This window comes from Chrysemys picta, chromosome 2, assembly GCF_011386835.1.
Source record: "Chrysemys picta bellii isolate R12L10 chromosome 2, ASM1138683v2, whole genome shotgun sequence".
Lineage (NCBI taxonomy): Eukaryota > Metazoa > Chordata > Testudines > Emydidae > Chrysemys > Chrysemys picta.
The window spans coordinates 151,311,481-151,326,907 of NC_088792.1; the positions used below are offsets into that span (position 1 = coordinate 151,311,481).

Genomic DNA, 15,427 nt, shown 5'->3' on the forward strand with positions numbered 1-15,427 from the left:
TTATGGGGACAAATGGTTATGAAAACCAATACCCCAAGAAAAGAAAAAAAAGGTTCTCTCGATCCCAAAGGACCAAGCCCCAGACCCAGGTCAATATACAAATCATGCTGTTGCCAATCCTTTAGAATCTAAAATCTAAAGGTTTATTCATAAAAGGAAAAAGATATAGATGAGAGCTAGAATTGGTTAAATGGAATCAATTACATACAGTAATGGCAAAGTTCTTGGGTTAGGCTTGAAGCAGTGATGAACTAAACTGAATGTACAAATCAAGTCTCTGGAATACATCCCCAGCTGGGATGGGTCATCAGTCCTTTGTGTAGAGCTTCTGTTTATAGCAAAGTCCCTCCAGAGGTAAGAAGCAGGATTGAAGACAAGATGGAGATGAGGCATCAGCCTTTTAAAGTCTTTTCCAGGTGTAAGAAAACCTCTTTGTTCTTATTGTGAAAAATTATAGCAAAATGGAGTCTGGAGTCACATGGGCCAGTTCCTGCACACTTTGCTGAGTCTCAAGGCATATTTGCCTTCTCTCAATGGGTTCACTGTATAGCCGATGGTCCTTAATGGGCCATCAAGCAGGCTAGGCAGAGCTAACACCAGCTTGTCTGGGACGTCACCCAGAAGCATAGCATAAGTTTGAAATACAGGCAGTATAGAGCCAATATTCAGAACTTCAACTACAACATTGATACACACATATAGACAGCATAATCATAACCAGTAAACCATAACCTTGTCTTAGACACCTCATTTGACCCCTTTGGTGCCACTACAGGACTTTGGCTGCAACCATGTTCTATATGGTCCCAGATTATATCACTAACGTCACAGCTTGGTAGCGCAGGCAGTGATGCTACTGTGTGTGTGATTGCAGGTGGATAGCTTCACCGAGATGTCTAAGCCAGTGTGTCTAATGGTTAGAGCAAGAGCTTGAAAGTCAGGGATTTAATCTGGAGACACGTGGCCAAAATTTTCAGAAGAGCTGACAAATTGACCAAGAGTGACTCATGTCTTCCTCTTACTGGCTGTCTCCCTAGTGGACAGGTGTTCACATCCACATTAAAATTGGCCCCTGTCGGTGTAAAGCAGCAAAGTTCCTTTTCTACCCCTACATTTTAAAAACAGCCTCTAATATTGGATACTTCAAATTGTCGATGGCCTGGGCTCCAACTGAAGTCAGCAGGAACTCCGGGTGCTCAGCACCTCTGAAAATCAGGCAGTAGGTGTCTCATGCTGGACACCCAGAAATGGGAGCAACCAAAATTAGATGCCGCTTTTGAAGAGTTGGGCCTTCATCTCTCTGTACCTCAGGTTACTTGTGTGTTAAATGGAGATAACATCTATAGGGATGCTGTGAAGGGTCAATTCATTATTATTTGCAGAAAGCTTTGAGTTTCTCATTTGAAAGATAAAATAAAAGGTTTGGCATCCCTTTGGTATAGCTTATGATGCTGGAAAAAAGGAACAGCATTAATCAGCAGTTAATGTCCGATCCAATGCCCTATGCAGTCAATGGGAGTTTTCCCACTCATGTCAATGACTTCTGGATCAAGCCCCTAATGAAGAATAAGAATTTCACTATAGTTACTGATCCAAATAATTTTATTTCTGGCAACTTGAAGCAGTGACAATATTTGAACTAATACAAATTAGCATAATAGCAGGTGTCCTGGTTTGCATTGCTGGGCCGGGCCAGCGTAATACCCCCAAGCTGATGTTAGCTGGTGGGAGAAGTAAAGTAATTACTGCATCTTACAGAATGAATTCAATTTAATCAACCAGAGATAAGGTTTACAGCATTCCACAGGCTGAGAGAGCAGACAGCTAATTCAGCTCTGGAATTCTAAAATGGAGGGACCGGCTTTCATCATAACTGAGATGTGAGGGGAATACAGAACATAGTTGGCTAGTGATTTCAAGAGGGGATATGCCATGATACCCTATATCGTATGTGATGCTTAGGCCTTATTGGCTGGATTCATTCCTGTCATAACTATAAAGGGAAGGGTAACAGCTCTCCTGTGTACAGTATTATAAAATCCCTCCTGGCCAGAGACTCCAAAATCCTTTTACCTGTAAAGGGTTAAGAAGCTCAGGTAACCTGGCTGACACCTGACCCAAAGGACCAATAAGAGGACAAGATACTTTCAAATCTTGGGGTGGGGGGAAGGCTTTTGTTTGTGCTCTTTGTTTGGGAAGTCGTTCGCTCTTGGGACTGAGAGGGACCAAATCTTGGGGTGGGGGTGGGGGGGGAAGGCTTTTGTTTGTGCTCTTTGTTTGGGAAGTCGTTCGCTCTTGGGACTGAGAGGGACCAGACATCAATCCAGGTTCTCCAAATCTTTCTAAACAAGTCTCTCATATTTCAAACTTGTAAGTAAACAGCCAGGCAAGGCGTGTTAGTTTTACTTTGTTTTCTCAACTTGTAAATGTACCTTTTACTAGAGTGTTTATCTCTGTTTGCTGTACTTTGAACCTGAGGCTAGAGGGGGGGTCCTCTGAGCTCTTTAAGTTTGATTACCCTGTAAAGTTATTTTCCATACTGATTTTACAGAGATGATTTTTACCTTTTTTCTTTAATTAAAGTCTTCTTTTTTAAGAACCTGATTGATTTTTTCCTTGTTTTTAGATCCAAGGGGGTTGGAACTGTATTCACCAGGAGTTGGTGGAAGGAAGGAGGGGGGGATGGTTCATTTCTCCCTGCTTTAAGATCCGAGGGGTTTGGATCTGTATTCACCAGGGAATTGGTGAAGAGTTTCTCAAGGCTTCCCAGGGAAGGGAATCCCCTTGGGAATGGTGGCAGCGGACCAGATCTAAGCTGGTAGTTAAGCTTAGAAGTTTTCATGCAGGCCCCCACATTTGTACCCTAAAGTTCAGAGTGGGGAAGCAGCCTTGACAATTCCCATTTAAACTTAGGCCATTTCATTCTTTTTTCATATGGAAATAGCAACATTTTAGCAAGTTATTAGAAAGGCGTGAAATCCATGTGAGGGCTTCAGGAGATGAACAGTGCACCCTTGCACGGTGGGGCATTTGTTCACAGTGTGTTTGGATCGTTTGGAGGTCTCCGCATTCACGCTGTGGCAAATCCTTGATCGTCTATGTGTGCATCAGGTGCACGCATCTTCTATGCAACATCCTAATATGGTTAACGGTCGTCCACTGTCTTTGGCGGAGCAAGACACCAGGCGGTTTGATAGTGGGATTATCTATGAGGGGCTTGTTGTTTACGTCAGAGCTTGCCCATTGCATCTGCCAGATGTCTTCTGGATGATGAAAGAGCTTCTCCAGCTGTCCCGAATGGTTAGTGGGACTTAAGGCAAGTGAACAAGGCTGTCATGGAGTAAGAGCTTTTGGTCAGAGAGAGTTTTTTTTGTAGTCGCACAATGTAGCCACCTCTTGCTGGATGGTTGGAGGAAGGATGTTTCTGAGGACTGGAAGCAAGAACAGTGGAGTGGTTACAAGTCTCACAGCTGCATTTAGCTGGATATCGAAGAGGTCCGTGTGCGAGCTTCTTCCACAAACAGGTGTGCTGTTCTGGGCTGTACAGTAAACTAAAGCCAGCGTTGCCATTTGTAGTGTTCGAGCATCGCAACCCCAACTAGAACCTGCTCGCTTTTGGATGATATTGATGTGACTCTTGGTTTTATGGCTCACCTGCTTCAGATGTTGTTGCTAGGTAAGGCTGGGATCGAGAGCGACGCCTAGGGAGCAGGAGTTACATAAGAATGACCATACTGGGTCAGACCAAAGGTCCATCTAGCCCAGTATCGTGTCTTCCAACAGTGGCCAGTGCCAGGTGTCCTAGAGGGAATGAACAGAACAGGTAATCATCAAGTGATCCATCCCGTCGCCTATTCCCAGATTCTGGCAAACAGAAGCTAGGGACACCCAGAACATGGGGATGCACCTATCCTCTGTGAATTTATCTAGTTCTTTTTTGAACCCTGTTAGTTGTCTTGGCCTTCACAACATCCTCTGGCATCCTTAGGATCGTGGACCATTTCCTTGCCGCAGAAGCTTACATTCAGCAACCTCTTAGCTTCAGAATTGCTGAGCTGGAAAGCTGACAACTCCGTTTTTGTTGGATTGGGTTTGAGCTGCCAGTACTGAAAGTAGTTTTCCATCCTCTTCAGATTAGCATGAAAGGTGTCTTCCACAAGAACGACAGTGGCAACCTTCACATGGTCCTCCCGGTTAAGTACACAGCTTGACAAGCAGGTGCTTGGGGCAGCCACTCCGGAGAGGGGCGACACGTCCAGCTATTCGGCGGCAATTCGGTGGATGGTCCCTCACTCCCGCTCGGCGCGAAGAACCTCCCACCCAATTGCCGCCACAGATCGCGACTTTTTTTTTTTTTTTTGCGCCGCTTGGGGCGGCAAAAACCCTGGAGCCAGCCCTGTAAGTACACTTTAATCCACATGTACGAACTAATGGCACAATATGGGAGACCGAAGGTCATTCATTGGGCTCTGAATCAGAGCAGCAATCTATCCCATATGAACCTAACACTGAAATATCACAGAAGCTCCCAGGATCTGTGCTTGATATTTCCTTCCAAAGAATAAAAACTTGCATGCACATAGCACCCCTTTCCTCTAGGAGGAGCCCACAGCACTTCCAAAACTTGAGTTGACCAAAGGAGTTGAGCAGAGGGAATTGCCTCTGTCTGGGGCTGGATGACATTGTGGGACAGTTTTAGGGTGTTTTCCAGAGTTTTATTTCACCCTTGCTTATTGCGTCAATGTATCAAGTTTTTGCAAAGTGCAGCAAATGCAGGATGAAATTCACCCCTGGACAGAGGGCTACCATGAGTGACACTGCACCCCATATTCTTCATAATGATATTATGATTATAGCATAATTATGATGTATTTTATGCAAGATGGGACCTGTGAAGTGTCATTGGAAAAGTTATGATTTGCTAAATATGATTATCCTATTTGTATGCATGTATCATTTTTGTATCTGAAGTTATGAATATTGACTAGGGATCTGTAATTCAAATGGCCTTACTCCGGAAAACACCCACAGCCAGCTTTTCAGGTACAACAATGAAGAAGGCAGATGGCCCATCAACAAAGATAATGGGCTGTGGAATAACTTAACTGTCCTGTGGACGTGTTGGCCAGCCTGTAAGCAATGGCTGCTATAACTCTACAAGGACATGTGACCAGGCCACATGATTCTGGCCTCCATCCTGGGATGTCAGTATTTTTCCACAAACCGGTCTGGGAACCAAGTTTTGAAACAAAGAGTTCCCACCATATGCTAAAGCTATATAAGGCAGGAAATGACATCATCTGGGGTTCTTCACTCCCCACACAAGAAGACTCCTGGAAACACCTGAGGAACAGAGTGAACTTGGGGAAGTGCTGGACGCAGGCTAAAGGGATTTCTAGCCTGTGTATGAAAGACCTGGGGATCCCAAGCTGTAAAGGAAGTGCAGCTTGCCCCTTAATCTGCAGCCTGCTTGTTTCATTTCTCAGGGTGAGAATTTGCTAATTCATATCTAATTTATTAAGCTTAGTTTACCTAGCAAATAAACAAAAAACGCAATCTGCTTTGAGCTGTTTGCTATCACTTATGATCACTTAAAATCTATCCTTTTGTAGTTAATAAACTTGTTTTGTTTGAATCTAAACCACTGAGCTTTGACTGGAGTGCTTGGGGAAAATCTCTGCTTCATTACCACGAGCGTGCAGTGTTCTCTTCACATTGAGGGAGAGGCGGACCAGGTGTTAAACCCATATACTGGCCAGATTTGACATGGGCAGGATGGTACTGCTCTGGGGTCCTAAGCTGGGAAGCTGGTGGTTAGAGAGCCTGCATGTAACTGCAGCTGGGTGTGTCCCTACCTGTGCGAATGCTGGTGAACGGGCAGGCTGGAGGGTCAAAGGGCTCAGTGGTAAGAACATAAGAATGGCTGTACTGGGTCAGACCAAAGGTCCATCTAGCCCAGTATCGTGTCTCCCGACAGTGGCCAGTGCCAGGTGCCCCAGAGGGAATGAACAGAACAGGGAATCAACTAGTGATCCATCCCCTGTCGCCCATTCCCAGCTTCTGGCAGTTCCAGGTGGCACCCCGGGGGGAACCTGTCACACTGTGCACCATTTAAGTCCTCAAAAAAAGCACATTAAGGGCCAGATTTTTACAGATATTTAGTCACCTAAAGATGCAGACAGGCCCGTTTGAAAATCCCACTAGGCACCTATCTGTATCTTTGGGTGCCTAAACACTTTTAAAAATCTAGTCCTAAGTGGTGTGCAGGCCCTGTGTTGGCCTTTTCTGCACAGGGCTGTATTTCACTGTCGGGCTTGATCCTACACCCTCTGATATCAAGGGAAGTTTTGTCATTTACTTCAAGGAGATTTGGCCTGGGCCTTGGATTAGGCATGTAATTGGGCCAATTGATATTTTATAGGGTTACCTTATTTAAACAATCAAAAAAGAAGATGGGAGAAGCCCTGCCCTAGCCCCGCCCCATCCTGCCCTAGCCCCGCCCCTGCCCCTTCCACTCCCTCCCACTTCCTGTCCCCCTCAGAACCCCCAACCCTCCCCCCACTACTTGTCCCCTGACTGCCCCCTCCTGGGACCCCTGCCCCTAACTGCCCCCCAGGACTCCACCCCCTACCTAAGCCTCCCTGCTCCTTGTCCCCTGACTGCCCCCTCCTGAGACCCTCCCCCCATCCTAACTGGCCCCCTAGGACCCTACCCCCTACCTGTCCCCTGACTGCCCCAACCCTTATCCACACCCCCACACAGACACCAGGGACTCCCATGCCCCATCCAACCACTCCCCACCCCGACAGCCCCCCCCAGAACTCCCGACCCATCTAAACCCCTCTGCTCCATGTCCCCTGACTGCTCTGATCACTCTTCCCGACTCCTGCCCCCTGACAGCCCCCCGAGAACTCCCAAACACCCCCCCCCCGCTCCCTGTCCCCTGACTGCCCCCTCCTGGGACCCCTGCTCCTAACTGCCCTCCAGAACCCCACTCCCTACCTAAGCCTACCTGTTCCTTGTCCCCTAACTGCCCCCTCCTGAGACCCCCCCAAATGCCCCCCAGGACCCCACCCCCTACCTGTACCCTGACACCCCGAACCCCCAGACAGCCTCCCCCCTGAACTCCCGACCCATCCAACCCTGCTCCCTGTCTCTTGACTGCCCCCTCCAGAACCTCCCTGCCCCTTCTCCAACCCCCTGGCCCCCTTACCGTGCCGCTCAGAACAGAGTGCTGCGGAGCGGCGCGCTGGGCATCAGGGGGAGGGGGAACAGGGGGAGGAGCTCCAGACTGCCGGAGGCCCGAGGAGAACAGCCGGCCGGTGATCTGCAAATGCAGGGAGGGGGAGGGAGGGAGAGAGAGGAGGGGAGTGATCTCAAGTTGCAGGGGAGAGGAGGGGGAAGCGGAGGAGGGGCTCTGGCTGCTAGAGCCCCGTGTGATGGCACGATCCGGCCGGCTGCCCTGTCAGCCGTGTGCGCGCTGCATGGGGGGGAAATCCGGACAGTTACAAATTCCCCCCGGACGCTATTTTTAACTCAAAAAAGCCGGACATGTCCGGCAGAATCCAGATGAATGGTAACCCTATATCTTATTTCCATCTAGTTTAGAACTGAACTGGAACGATAGTCAATGCTGGGCACTGGTGCTTTCTAAAAATGGGGAAGAAGCTATGTCTGAGCACAGAATTGTTTCCAGTGGCAACATTACCAATGCCATCACATGCTCTCTTCTGCATCAAAATCTTTTAGCTGTTGCCAAAGCTCCCCATGTCTGTCAGACCCACTCCCTCAATCCCCTCGCAAAATATCAAGGCTAAAAACCTGCCACGATGACTGAGGCTACTGGGCTAATGGCATTACCCACTTCTAGGGTTGCCAACCCTCCAGGATTGTCAGGAATTGAAGATCCATTGAATTAAAGATTATGTCATGTGATGAAACCTCCAGGAATACGGCCAACCAAAATTGGCAACCCTAGCCACTTCTGCAATTTAGATTTTGCTATAAATAATATATTTCTGGTGCTGCTCTTGTAGACAACGAGATTTCTTTCTAGCTCTAAATAAGAGATTTGGTAAATGCAGGCTAAGGGCTTGCTTGCGGTTTAATCAAGGCATTTTAATAGTTAGGAGTGGTTACAGCCACCTCTCTGCCTATTTGCTTTTAGTCAACCATTTACAAAACACAAATTAGGAAACAGGGCTGAGTTGTTTTCCTCCCGAAGACCCCAAAGCTAGGGACTGGTTTGTATAAACCTCTAAAGTTTTGGACACTTATCTTCATGCAAATGAAACTATTATGGTGTCTTCCTGCAACCAGGGTAACCAGACACAATCCATATTAAAAAATAAATAATAAATAAAATCCAAGGATGAGAGTTCAGATTTTAGTGTTGAGGTGAAATATGCATGTTTTTGAACTGGATATGAATAATGTGTTTATGTTTTTTATGTGGGCAGCACATGATTTATGATGCCCTTAACTACTCATTTCCCTCCTTTTAAGTGCCAGGATTTTTATAAATGAGGTTTTTGCTCAATACCCTGTTGCCACTTAGCAACATTAATTGGTTTTTGAAATGAAATGTTTTAGACATAGATGTCAAAAGGCAGGAGTCTCATTGGGGTTGTCAGGGCCAGAGAGGGGAATAACTTCTCTGAACATGGTACTGCTCTGAAAAGTCTCTCTCTCTCTCTCAAAAAAAAAATCACTTTGTGGGCTTCGATGTTCATTGTCTCTTTGTGACCGAGTATGAGAGGAGCTCAGTTTACAAGTAAACAAGTCGTTTTACGTTTTTCCCCACTACCAGCCCTGCAAATGGTGCCTGGGTTCAGAGTCAACCCGAGTTCCTTCCTTCTCACACCCCAGGACCAGTAATAAAGGTTTCCAACATGCAGCACTTCCAAATTCTGGTCTCAATGATTCCGCATTAAGTGTGGCCAGTTGGAACTCAGCAAACCATTCTGTTGAAGATGTACAAAGAAGAAGAGAGTCTTGCTCACTTGCCCAGAGTGCATAGCCAGCAGGAGGAAAAACAGTGAGACCATATGACCCACTACATGCAGAAACAGGTTTGCTAAGTGGCGCCATTTTTATATTGGTACTTTTCAGAACAAAACTGTACTTGAAAAACGGTTCTGGTTCCCTCCAGGTTTGAGATTTGGGGTGGATGCTTGCTTTAGCTGAAGCAGCTGACCTCTTCATAGTGCTAACCTGTGGCACTCGGATGACTGACAAGAACTAAACCATTGCAAATGTAGGGGCTATGAATTAACCTTCTGACCAGTAGTGTACTGAGTTTGGAGGAAAATGGAAGAGATAAGTTCAAATCAGAAACATTGGGGAGGCAGAAGTCCAGTGAAAGCTCCCCCTTCTAGTAACAAAGTTGCTCTGCCAAAAATAAAACTGCCTGAAAAAATGGATGGCAATCTATTTCACTTGTTGCAGGAGATGGATGGGTGCAATTATTTCAAACTCGGAAACATTTCTGGGAAGCAAACCAAGAAAGGGACTAAACAATATGTTGCAAATTATTAGGTAACGATTAAAGAACTTGAAAGCAGCAGATGTTTTCCCTCAGTAACTGAGGTGTGTGAGTGCTCCCCGGCAGAGCAGGTCTGGTCAGCTGCTTAGTCAGGGGGAGATGAGTCAGTGACAGTTTGCACGCTGGGATTCTCTGTGTTACCTGAATGATGCTCAGCTTCACTCCTCAACACACATGGGCATCAAAGGCAGCAAGACTGCATAGCAAGTAGCAAGCTTCTCCATGACTGAAGTCAGTGCAAGTATGAAATGCAAACTACCTTTCAAATGAGGTCTTAAATCTGATACCACTCGGGGTGCTGGAACAGGGGGAACCAGGAGGCCAGGCCCCAGCTCCTTTTAAAAGCGGGAGGGCTATGCCCTTCCACTTTTTACCGACCGTAAGGGTGAGCGACAGGGGGCAGGGGACAGAGAGGAGTGAGCAGGGGCTCAGGGAGAAGAGGCGGTGTGAGGGCGGGAGCTCATGAAGAAAGGGAGATGTGGGGGCGGGGCAGGGCCTCAGGGAGGTGTGGGGGCGGGGCAGGGCCATGGGTGTCTGTGGGCCCCCCACCCACTTTTAGGGTGCTTCTGCCGCTCCTGACACCACTGCATTCTGGAGAAAGCAGAAAGCTAGAGAGCATTTTCTTAGGTAATCAATTACCCAGGATCCAATTTGCTTCCTATTCACCTTGGGAAAAACTGGGGAGCAGATGGCTCAAGGGAATGGGACATGGAGTCTTTCACCTGGAGCTAATGGAACATGCCTCCTTTCGTAATGAGCTTCAAGACCTACTGATACTAAAACCCTACACACAGGCTAGGGATCAGTTGTTATTATTGAGCATGCTCAGTTTGAAGCCAGCCTAAGCTCATCTAATTACTGTTCTGTGACTTGTGTGAGAGGAAGTGCCAGGTTCAGAAAAAGCTCCCAGTGGACACGAATCCACATCACAATTGTCTCAGACCTCAGCAGAAAAGCAGAAGCTGAAATGCATTCCCAAACCCATGGTAGAGGTGATCGCTCTTGTGCAGGGTTAAGACATATTGGTAGATAAGTGCCAGGAAGTTGCATTGCTAGCATCCCTTTTGTGGCTAACTCCATCTCCAGAAGCGTTAGTCCAGCCCTCCCTGCCAGTATGCACTGAACAGAAGGATAATACAGTTACATTTGAAAGTACTTGCCAGGTGAGCGAGTGAGTAATGGTGGCCCCCGGTCACACTCCTAATAGGAAACTTAATCAAACTCATACTAAAATAACTATGTACATTAAGGAGCTAATCCATCAGCCAGCGAAATGCAAAACATCAAAGCTTCTAAAGGAAGGAAATTCTGAAATAGAATCGTAGGGCTGGAAGGGACCTCGAGAGGTCATCTGGTGAGTCCCCTGCACTCATGGCAGGACAAAGTATTATGTATACCAGGGATCAGCAACCTACAGCACACGTGCCAAACATGGCACGCGAGCCGATTTTGAGTGGCACGCTGCCTGCCGGGTGAGAGGAGGAGGAGGGGGAGGAGGAGGGGCCGGAATGCACCAAACTAGGGGAAGAAGTGGGGGAGGAGGGAAGCTTGGCTGCCGCAGGACCAAGCTTCTGCCTCCTGCCTCCGCAGGGGAGAACGGTGGGTGGGGGGTCCCGGCCCCCTGCCCCACTCAGCCCCCCCACCCACCGCTCTCCCCTGCGGGGGCAGGAGGCAGAAGCTTGGTCCTGCGGCAGCCAAGCTCCCCCCCTCCCCCGTTTCTTCCCACAGCTTGGTGCATTCCGGCCCCTCCTCCTCCCCCTCCCTCTCCCTCTCCCTGCCGGCGATGGCCCTTGAGAGGGGAAGGGCGAGCAGAGCCGAGCCGAGCAGCAGCATGCTCGCTGCTCCGTAGAGCAGGCAGAGAGAGGTAGGGACGGGCCTTGGGGAACGGGGTGGAACCGGACATATCCCTCCCAGCCCCCTGCCATGAGCCGCTCAGGGCAGGGGGCTGGGAACACCCCCACGAGCCAAGCACCCCAGCCTTCTACCCTGCACCTCCACACACACCCCAGCTCTCTGCCCTGACCTCAAGTCGCCCCCAACACCCAGCTTTCTGTCCTGCACCTCCACACACATCCCAGCCCTCTGCCCTGCACCCCCCCAAACCCAGCCCTCTGCTCTGCACCTCCACAGCCCTCTGCCCTGACCTCTGAAACCCCACCCCCACACCCAGCCTTCTGCCCTGCACCCTCTGCCCTGATCCCTGAATCCCTGCCCAGGTCTGGGGTCCCGGCTGCCAGCCCCTTGCCAGCCGGCGTCCTGGCCACAGGCCCCGCTCAGCCCACTGCAGGCCTAGGTGAACAGAACCCCAGGCTGGCAGTGGGCTGAGCAGGCTGGCAGCGTAAGATCAGCATTTTAATTTAATTTTAAATGAAGCTTCTTAAACATTTTGAAAACCTTGTTTTCTTTACATACAACAATAGTTTAGTTATAGAATATAGACTTAGAGAGAGACACCTTCTAAAAAATGTTAACATGTATTACCGGCACGCGAAACCTTAAATTAAAGTGAATAAATGAAGACTCGGCACACCACTTCTGAAAGGTTGCCTACCCCTGATGTATACCATTCCTGACAGGTGTTTGTCTAGCAAGTCCTCAGGCTCGCCAAGAGATAGGCATCAAAGTCCAAAGGTTTGTACATTAAGTAGGTTAATACTGTAGACAGAGAGAAGAAAATAGAATATAGCCCCGCACTGTCTTCTTCAGGCACTGTTTACAACTTCGGAGGCCAAACTGTTATCTTTCTCCTGCTCTTCTAGCCACAGCATTACATTGCTTTATAGAGTATGGAAGCCCTTAAATGCCCATTCCAGGACTCATGGTGTGCAAAAGGATTTGCTAGATGTTTTAGGGTGGTTTTAAGGTATTACACGGACCCCTATGGAGACATCTGCAAGGGGGCACAAATGTTAGAAGCAACACTTTGAACGCTAATCCTGATTTACCTGTGCAAAACTGGGTACTAGGTGCTCATACCATAGATTTCTAGCTTTGAGACCAGGAGAGGAAGATGTTCATCTGAAGAGAATGCACAGTACGAGACTGCTCAGGGAGAAAGCCCCATCTGCAAAGTGGCCTTACAATAAGACATTACAGAAAATCTAAATGCATTTGCTCAGAATCATTTACAATATGCTCCCGTTTGTCCGGAACCCTATTATCCGAACCTCTGCGTTATCCAAATCCCTTCCTTGTCCTCCAGCATGAGATACATGGAAGACAAGGAAGGGATTCGGACAATGCAGAGGTTCAGATAATAGAGCAGAGACCCCCAGCCAGGACTGCGAGGAAGACAAGGACAAGCTCCTAGCCGTGGGGGAGGGCACTCCTGCCCTCTTGATCATCCAAACTCACGATTATCCAAATAAAATCCATGTTCCCCCCTGCTATTCAGATAATGGGGAGGGTACTGCACACTGAATCTATCTTGATGCAAACCCTGAATGTGCTTTCTCCCCAGCCAGGAAGACACTTCTCTGGTCGGAAGACTATAAAGCTGGAATTGTGCTAAATAAAATAAAAATCTAATGATCTCAAATTTGCTCTGCAGCTAATCAAATAAAGAACATGCATGTCTCTCTTAATGGCTATAGCTTCCTCAAATTGCTATTTTATAAGTAGGGTTTTCATGGAGGCCATGTAAGGTGGCTGAAACTAGTTCCTTTATTTCCCCCTCACCAAAATCTTTACTGAGGTGAAGTTAAGGTTGCAGGCAAGAATCATTGGTTTGAGTGTATATCACGTTTCATGATCAGATTTAGAAACCCAGGAAATTCACAGTCAAGATTAAATATGCAAGAATCCGAAACTTGTGGAAGTATGGAAATTCACACACAAGGTGGCCAGACTACTTTACAGGCAAAGAAAGGAAGAGGGTGGAGTAGCAGCTTCTGAGTACTGTTTTACCATCTGTCCCAAGCGTATGTCTCTGATTCTAAGCAGTGATTTGTCACTGCATTAACCTCTGCTCTTATCTTGTAAGTTTAGATTTAATACTGAATTTTCTAGGCCTTTAACATTTGTTTTTCTGGACTCTAATGTTCTAGAAAGGCAATGCACATTCCAGTATTTTGTTGCAATATAGCAATAGGCTGTATAAATCTAGTGCTTGCTCAAAACTAACAGCTTTTGAGATTCATAAAATACCAAAGTAAAACTGAGGTGGATTTTAATCAACAGTAGCCATTTACTGTGAGTAGGCTGCAGTACAAACTAAATAGCTGTTATCCCTTAGACGTGATCTACAAGGGATTTAGAAAAAAAACTGGACTTGTGCCCTCTTTTACTTTTATATGATGGACAAAGGTGGCTTGAAAAGCTTTTTTTCCTCTGCTTGTTTTTTTCCTCTTCCTTATTAAAAGTCAGGATCACCCATTTGGGTCTTTTTTATCATTATTAATTATTATTATTATTATTTTGAAAGACCACCATTGGGAATCAAAGACTGTTTATTGTAAGCCCTTGGCTTTTGTGACTCGGTCTCCGTCTGGTTCTCCTCCAACCCCTTTAATTGCTCCTTCAATGAGTCCTTCAAAGGATCCTCCTCATCCTCCCGCCAACTTTCTGTGAGAAGTCCACAGGGCTCTGTCCTTAGTCTCCTTCTCTTCTCCCTCTATACTTTATCACTGGGTATTCCATTTGAAAACACAAATTCAACCACCATCTCCATGCTGTCTCTCAGTTCTGCCCCTAAGCCCCAGACCTGTCTCCTTCTGTTCAGACTGAAATCTCAGACTCTCTTTCTGACATCTGCTTGTGGCTATGTAGATGTCAGCTCAATCAGGCTAAAACTTTCCCCCCGGAAGCCCTCCCTGCTACCTCCTTTCCTGATCACTGTAGACAACACCTCCATCCTCCCATCACCCAGGCTTGTAACCTGGTAACAATGACCTTGTAACAGATCATCACTGTCAACTCAGACCTCTCTCACATTCAGGTTATACCTAAATCTTGCTGATTCTTCTTGCATAATATCTCCAAGATCTGGCCTTTACTATCCGTCCACGCAGCTAAAACCCATCCAGACTTTCATCTTCAATTACGGCAACATTATTTTCTCTTGCCTTGAATGCTTCTGCAAAGGTTATTCTCCTAGCCCATTGCTTTGACCATGTCACCCCACTCTTCGCATTCCTCCAATGGGTCCCTCTTCTCTATGCCATCAAACAGAAGCTACTTGCCTTCATGTTCAAGGCCCTTCATGGCCTGCCCCCACCTACCTATCATCTCTTAGTCATGGCTGGGATGTCAACTCCTGCCTCTGATCTGCCCAGGAGGCCAGCCTCCTTTGCCCACATGTTTAATTTCCAAACAGTGATTTTTCCCATGCTGCCCCCATGCTTGGGAGGAGCTCCCTGAGAACGCCCCCAAAGCAACCTCATTATCCTCTTTCAGTTCCCTCTGGAAAACTCTCCTTCACTGTGAGGCCTACCAAAAAGTTGACAGCGGTTAGGCTACTGATGTGCTGAGACCACTATGGCGCATGTTGACCTATACTGTCTCATTGTTACCTTGTATGCTCCCATTGCAATGTCTGTATCCACCCATTGTCCCTTGTGTTATACTTCGACTGTAGGCTCTCTGGAGCAGGGGCCATCTTTTTGTTCTGTGTTTGTACAGCACCTAGCACAGTGGGGTCCTGCATCATGACTAGGGCTCCTAGGTGCTACCGCAACACAAACGAATAATAATAATGAAAGGGTGATGGGTGAGCTGAATATTTAACAGATGCTTCATGTGGCCCGACTCAGTGACAACAGATGGACTGCAGCTATATCTGAGTGGTATCCGTGAGAACTGAAATGGCCACGCGGTCAGCCTTCAAAGAGGTGGGATGATTTCCTAACAAGGAGATATGGACAAGCGAAGGATGGCCAGAGCGAG

The 15,427-nt window shown here is 47.3% G+C and overlaps 1 protein-coding gene across 6 annotated transcripts in view; it reads right to left on the reverse strand.

The window, feature by feature from the left end:
- The window catches only part of LOC101942087 (tetraspanin-15-like), a 232,371-nt gene that overhangs the window by 36,888 nt on the left and 180,056 nt on the right, over window positions 1-15,427 (reverse strand). The window contains exon 8 of one of the 6 annotated variants that reach the window (XM_065584410.1): window positions 221-3,801. The exons of the other annotated variants lie outside the window; for them this stretch is intronic. Coding sequence (XP_065440482.1) covers window positions 3,757-3,801 — 45 coding nt within the window. The 3' untranslated portion in view covers window positions 221-3,756. Of the gene's footprint in view, window positions 1-220; window positions 3,802-15,427 lie in introns of those variants that run through there. 6 annotated transcript variants of the gene reach the window in all.